Raw genomic sequence first — 7,510 nt, 5'->3', positions numbered from 1 at the left:
GCAACAAGGGAAAAAATTTTCGCAAAAATTCAGACTTGTTGCAGCGTACAAATAAATGTACGCTGCAAAAAGTTGAGTCTGTTGCAGCGGGCTTTTATATGTACGCTGCAACAAGTCCAAAATTTTGCCAATTTTTTGGCACTTGTTGCAGCGTACATCTAAAAGCCCGCTGCAACAAATCACTTTTTGCAGCGAACTTGTACGCTGCAACAAGTTCAGACTTGTTGCAGGCCCCCCAGTTGCAGCATACGATGTACGCTGCAACAGGGGTCTAAAAGCCCGCTGCAATAAGGGTTTTTTCTACTAGTGAAATGTGTTAATCTGCAAACCTAATTAAGGTGAATGATATAAGATTAAACGTTGTTTCAAACATTAAACTAAATTCAGATATCATATTGCTGAATTGCAGATTTATCCACAATCCATCATCCCAGTCTTTCCTTTTAATCTTTCCCTTCATTAGTCACTCACCTCAATCCTTACTTTATTATGCAATAATCCCAATAACCAAGAGACAATACAAGAGAGTAACCCAAGAGCTTCCGGAAAAGAGCATGATATAACTAGTACATTGAAAATAAAAGATAATAAGTCCATAGATCGAATCAATAGAATACAAATACAAAGAATAACGGCGTAAAATAAATAAGCATGGTCAATCGGCCCCACCCTCTTCCGCTACTGGTAAAGAATCACCTAAATCAAACAAATCTCTAGGCTTATTCTTAACAACATGGAACCATCCTTTTTGTATCTCATCTTCTATGTAAAAAACTTGTTTTGCTTGAGATGAGAAGACAAATGGATCATCTTGCAATAATCGTCCAGTATGCATCAATTTAGAGAAATTGACACATACTCCGCCGTTTGGATATGTTCTTACACCCCTACGAATGTCTACCCAATCACAACGAAACAATACAACTTTATAATCTCCATAGTAATTTAATTCATAGATATCCATCACTTTTCCGTAGTATGCCACTCCATCCGCTTCAACCATAACTCCAGAATTTTGTGTCAAAAGACGACAATCGCGATCAGTGGAAAGGAATTTGTATCCATTGATTATGTATCCTTTTAATTTTCTACCATAAGAATGCAAACCACCCGCCAAAGCTTTTCTTAGTTTCCCATCTTCGGTGGTTGCATCTATGAAATGTACCTACGATAATACTTAATTATATCAAATAAAGTTTATTTTTTCAAAAACAGAAGTATGTATTAACATTAAAAGAACTTAAGTAACCTTGTTTCGCAGCCACCCTCCAAATTCATTGATGATCCATTTACTTTCATCACTCTCCGCGACGGAAATTTCTAAGTTCATTTGACGCTTCTCGGTTAAAAATTCACTTCGTGGAAGAAGAAAAAACATAAGAGTGATTTATTACAAAATTTGTTATTCAAAAGAAAACCAACATAATACTTACTCTAGATCCCCTTTGATCTCATCAGAGTGAAGTAAAACGTAGCGATGGGCTTGTTTTAAGCTTTGACCATCAAGGCGAATGCTGACCTCCTTTCCAATGACTCGACCGCCGGAATTAAATAAGTAATCATCAGAATTTGAAATGTCATCATCCATCCTTTTAGGCATGTTGAAGATGGTCTTAACACCTTGAAGATATCTCGAGCAAAACCTAATTGTCTCCTCTAAAAGGTAGCCTTCCGCAATAGATCCTTCAGGTTGGGCTTTATTGTTTACATGTGACTTCAAATGGGACAAGTACCTTTCAAATAAAATATTTGTATATAATAAATGTAAATTATTTAATAAAAAAATATATAATTCACATAGGTAAGATATAAACCTTTCAATGGGATACATCCATCTGTATTGCACTGGTCCACCAAGTTTAACCTCCTCCACTAAGTGAATCAACAAATGGACCATGATTGTGAAAAATGAAGGCAAAAACTCCATTTCCAACTGACAAAGAGTTAAAATAATTCCATCTTGAAGACCATCTAAATCATCTGGATCAATACTGGTGGAGCACAACTTCTTGAAAAACGAAGACAATCTAGCCAACAAGTCAATCACCTTTGTAGCATTAGAAGCTCTTAAGGCGACGGGGAGGATATCTTGCATTAGAACATGGTTGTCATGACTCTTGAGGTTAATCAACTTCCTTTGCTTCATATTCACACAACTAGAAAGGTTGGATCCATATCCATCCGGAACTTTAAGTTTCTGCAAAACAGTTAAGAATCTCTCTTTTTCCTCCCTAGACATAGAATAGGAAGCTGGAGGCATGTATTCATTTCCATTATGATCAGCACTAAGCCAAAGGTGAGTCTTTATTCTCCATGCTTCAAGGGCTTCTCGATCATCCCTATTATCTCTACTCTTATCCATACTAAGAAGTGTTCCCAAAAGATTCTCAGACACATTTTTCTCAATGTGCATAACGTCTAAATTATGCCTTAGAAGATTATGCTCCCAATACACCAAATCAAAGAATATGCTTCTCTTGGTACCAAAGACAATTTCATCTTGGACATCATTGTTATCAGTATGTCCTCTTTGTCTCTTTTTCGGTGGTGCCTTTGACTTTCCATAAACATACTCGACCTTTTCTTGTTGCCTCAATATATCAGTGCCGCTAGGACGAGATGGGGCTTCACCCAACTCATTAGTTCCAAACTTCTCACAAAACTTTTCACCCTGACGTCGATATGGGTGATCTGCGGGTAACCATTTTCTATAGCTACAATAACAAATCTTGTTCCCAAATCTATCAGAAGGTGTGGAATCCATGCATATAGGACATGCATTGTAACCTTTTGTGCTCAAACCAGAGAGCATTGCATAGCCAGGAAAGTCATTAATAGTCCAAAGCAGAGCCGCGCGCAAATTAAATTTCACTCCGTCAAAAGCATCAAAAGCTTCAACCCCTCCCCACAGCAATTTTAACTCATGAACTAATGGTTGCAAATACACGTCAATATCATTTCCAGGACTTGCTTTTCCGGGAATAAGTGTGGACAAAATGAAAGAAGATGGTTTCATACATAGCCATGGTGGAAGATTATAAGGAATCAACACCACTGGCCATGTACTATAAGTAGTGTTCATTAAACGGTATGGATTAAACCCATCGCTCGCAAGACCTAATCGAACACTACGAGGGTCTAATGCAAAATCTCTATAACGCTCATCAAATGCCTTCCACGCTAAGGCATCGGAAGGATGCCTCAAAATCTTCTTATCATCTTCACCCAATCGCTCTGTATCATGCCATCTCATATCTTCTGCTGTTTCTGATGACATGTAGATTCTTTTTAGTCTTGGAATAAGAGGAAAATATCGCATTACCTTAGCTGGCACACCTTTCTTACAAGTATTCGTACCTTGATCACTTACATCGTCACCCTTCTTACCCTTGGTTGTTTTCCACCTCGATTTACCACAAACATGACATTTGTCTTTCTCTAAAAATTCACCCCAATACAGCATACAATCATTAGGACAAGCATCAATTTTTTCATACCCAAGGCCCAAGTCTTTTATCATTTTCTTACTGTAATAATAAGACGAGGGAAAAACAAGTATTTGAGGAAATGCATCTAAAATCAGCTTCAAGAGCATATTGAAATATTCAATGGACCAGTGATGTATACACTTCAAGTGAAACAAGTGTAGAAGAAAAGATAACTTTGAAAAATTAATACACCCCTCATATAATTTCTCCTCAGAAGCTTGAAGTAGCTTCTTATATGTCGCATCTTCTTCTATTGTAGAATCATCATATTCAACATCTGTGTCGTATGACACGGGCTCCTCAGTCCATTCACCATCCTCTCTTGCTTCAAAAGTTGGAAAATTGGGTGGCACATTAACACTAAAAGCTGATCTTAATAGTCCTCCCATATTATCTCGACCTACAAACCCACTTTGATTACCAAGGGATCCTTCACTAGTACTCCCTCCATCACTCCCTAACATACGTTGAACCATATCCCCTTTACCATGAAAGATCCAATTTCTATACGACTTATAAAACCCCTTAAACAAAATATGTCGCTCTACATCATTAACCGGGAACCATTTATCCACCTTACAGTTCTTACATGGACATCTAATTTTTCCTTCGAATAGACCTTGATTGGCAAACGCAATGAATTGCATACAACCATCGATATATTCAGGGTGGCCAGTGGGTAGATCTATCCAACTTGTATCCATATCTATACGAAAAATAGTATAGTAATAAGATATATAATTAGTAATATGCGTTGTATAATATGAAATTTTATAGGTAAACGTTATGATCATTCTTATAACCTTGATATAACATATAATTCATAACATAACTTTATGCTTTCTTTTTTTGGCAATTAACAATGATTTTATTAACAACAAAAGAGACCTTGAAACATCAAGGTTACATTAATCGAGGGCCACCAAACAAAATCACCTCTAACAGAGGCACCTATCCAACCTAAGATATTACCAATAATCTAATTAGTGCTTCTACAAGAGGCCTTAAACAAGATCTCTTTTACAAAAGCATTTACTGATTTAAAAGCCTTCTTAAAAACAACAGGATTTCTACAAAACCAAATGTTATAAATTGATTCTGAAAAGCACATGACATAACTTTATGTTTCTTCTTTAATTCTTCTTCACTAGTGACTAATATTTGGTACCTATATTCGTCTTCTCACTAGAACTTCATTTCCATTAACTCCATATTATATTTTTTTAGCATAGAAGGTCATACTTTCAACTGCACGTGAATTCAACAAGGAAAACAAAGCATGCGAGTTTCACTCATTTATGAGCACAAAATTTCAACATAATGAATAAGATGGTAAAAGCTAAAAGAAAATATCCAAGGCAGGAGTCTAATAATTGCACTCAAATTTTTTGTTTGATAATATGTATGATTTAATCTTTTTATCACTTACACACAACCACAAGTTGATTAGAAAAATGAAGGCAAATTCTTCATAATAATAAGAATGTCAAATTTAACACTAAGCACCTGTAAAACGCTTGGGAGAGAGATGTTGGGATCAAGTAGATCCCAAATTCCACGAAGAAGCTTAAAACCGGCGGCCACTTGAACTAAAGTCCAAAGCTTCCAATGCTTCTGTGTAAGATACATATTTGAAATGGTAAGTAAAAATACAAATTTGAAATGGTAAGTAAAAATATATTAACCAAAAAAATATAATTAAGTACAAGTATAAGAAAGGCAAATAATATTTAGTTAACTTTTTAAAATCTTAAGTTCCCGTGCATTAGCACGGGCACATACTAGTGTCAAATAATAAGCAAATAGGTGTTGAAACTAACGAAGAATATTACAATTTACAACCCTTATAAAGAAAAAACAAAAAATCTATAAGGTGACAATAAGCGACAATAAATATGGTAGATGTGTTGATTAGTGGTGATAGTGATTTGAATATTCTTATTCTCTATAAACTTATCAAGAATAGAGAGAATGGTTTCATGTATTTAAATACCTAGCTAGCACAATAAGAGAAAAAAAATTCAGTAGAAGATATTTGGATCTACAGAATGTGAAGTAGAAGCAGCTCTATGAACAGGTTGAAACTGAAATCCTTAAGACAGAACGGATCTGAACAAACTGGTCAGAACTGAACCGATAAAAACTGATCTGATCAGAACTGATCAGAACTGAACTCATCTGATCAGAACTGATCAGAACAGAACTGATCTGATCTGAACTGATCAGAACAGAACTGATCTGATCTGAACTGATCAGAACAGAACTGATCTGATCAGAACGGAACATCATAACTGATCAGAACTAATCTGACCAGAACACATCTAATATGGGAGAAAACAACAAGGATACTATTACTGGAGCTGATCAGAGCAGAATGATCTGATCAGAACTGATCAGAACAGAACTGTCTGATCAGAACTAACAGAACTGATCTGATCAGAACGGATCAGAACAGAACATCATAATTGATCAGAACTGATCTGATTAGAATAAACCTAATATGGGAGAAAACAACAAGGATATTTTATTGTGAAAATTTTAATCTTTGATATAATAATTTCTTGTTTCTGATTTAGTAATTTTACTTCTTTGTGCTCTAAACCCGTGTTCGTTGGATCATTTTGATAGGTACATACTGATAACCCAGACGGACTCTTCAAAATTCTTTCTTCTTCATTTGAGGGGTTCACAACCTAACTCAGGAATGGTTTTAGATCATGTCTCAAGTCTCAACTGTCAACTCTTAAGTCTCATGTCGTGTCCTGATTATGTTTCGACACATCACTAACTTAAACCCAGGTATTTAATGTTATTGATTGGTTACTGTAGGTGATATGGCATAATCATAGAGAATGGAAAACAAGATGATACGCATTATAGGATAGAAGCGAGGGCAACCAGACCCAACGCAGAAGCGGAGTATGAAAAAGGGCGACAATGATACGCCCATTAAAAAGGAAGACATAATGTACATTACTAGTTGAGTTTAACAGGATAACATTTATTTGACTCTCAAAACACAACTACGAATCTGGGACAGGTCCTATCCAAGATGCCAAACTACAGGTTGGTGTTCAGAGTTCAGACCTAAAACTCGGGGGTGGTGCTTTCTTTCAGTTCCATGCTTTGCTGAATGTAGATTCTTATCTGCAGTTCAGACAGTTATGAATGCAGTAGGCAATAAAGCAGCAAGTAATCTTATCTGGGTAGACATACAAAGAGACGCATTGTTCTCCTTTAGTAGAAAAGATTTCTCTCTAGTAAAATATCCCAAATGGAATCACCACACTAAAGCGTCTCACCTCATACATTTGTCGAATAATAACATAACAGGAAGCATTACCGTATTCCATAAGCAATCTCCCTAAATTACAGTCCTTATTCCTAAACCATTAACAAACTCACTGGACCAATACAAATTTTCTGTAAGTAAACTTTCTCAATTCCGGGATTTACATCTGAACCATAACAAAACTACTGGAATCAGTTACTGAACCATAATTTTTGGGAGTTCATTTAGGTCTGTTTGATGCAGTTCTTGTTGATATCCATTCCATGTTATCATTTCTCAAGTTATTGGTGGTTGATATCGTATTAAAGGTCTCTTGCAGCCAATATACATGCCAAAATAACATTAAGTGAAAAACAAATCCATCAGGTATGATCACCAATCCTGCTGACTCCTGGAAGCCAACAGAAAAAGGATAGAAAAAAAGCCAATCATCATGTAAAAAAAGCCAATAGCTCTTGGTATTTTCTGGAATAATTAAATCCAGATTTTTGTTTTTACATCCACACTATCAAGCCTAACCTAGACAGCTAAACACATAACCCAAGTTTAAAGAAAATACATCAACAAATACACGAATTGAAGCAAAAATTCCAAAAAAACTCTTTTTGATCAGGATGTTGAGACAATTATTTCACAAAATACAGCTACAAAAACTAAATAACCATACAATTTGTATATATATTTCCTGAAAATATTTTAAATATGTAGAGAAGAACTTAAAAGTTAAAAC

General features: G+C 35.6%; 1 protein-coding gene across 1 annotated transcript; it reads right to left on the bottom strand.

Annotated features, from left to right (window-relative positions):
• Positions 1–655: 655 nt before the first annotated feature.
• Positions 656–4,192, bottom strand: LOC130469648 (uncharacterized). The gene is made up of 4 exons (XM_056839045.1): positions 1,815–4,192; positions 1,434–1,733; positions 1,250–1,355; positions 656–1,165 (listed from the first exon to the last, which is right to left on the bottom strand). Exons 1-4 carry the CDS (start codon positions 4,190–4,192, stop codon positions 656–658), a joined length of 3,294 nt encoding a protein of 1,097 aa, XP_056695023.1.
• Between the last annotated feature and the right edge of the window lie 3,318 nt (positions 4,193–7,510).

The sequence above is a fragment of the Spinacia oleracea genome, chromosome 3, assembly GCF_020520425.1.
Source record: "Spinacia oleracea cultivar Varoflay chromosome 3, BTI_SOV_V1, whole genome shotgun sequence".
Classification (NCBI taxonomy): domain Eukaryota; kingdom Viridiplantae; phylum Streptophyta; class Magnoliopsida; order Caryophyllales; family Amaranthaceae; genus Spinacia; species Spinacia oleracea.
This window is presented reverse-complemented; position numbering and strand designations above follow the sequence as displayed.

Bases quoted from the DNA above. Each gene is read 5' to 3' on its own strand.
- LOC130469648 (XM_056839045.1), bottom strand. From the start codon at position 4,192: ATGGATACAAGTTGGATAGATCTACCCACTGGCCACCCTGAATATATC. The intron at 1,356-1,433 runs GTAAGTATTATG...TCTTCCACGAAG, and splicing joins GAGATCAAAGGGGATCTAGA to TGAATTTTTAACCGAGAAGC. The intron at 1,166-1,249 runs GTTACTTAAGTT...GTATTATCGTAG, and splicing joins GAGGGTGGCTGCGAAACAAG to GTACATTTCATAGATGCAAC.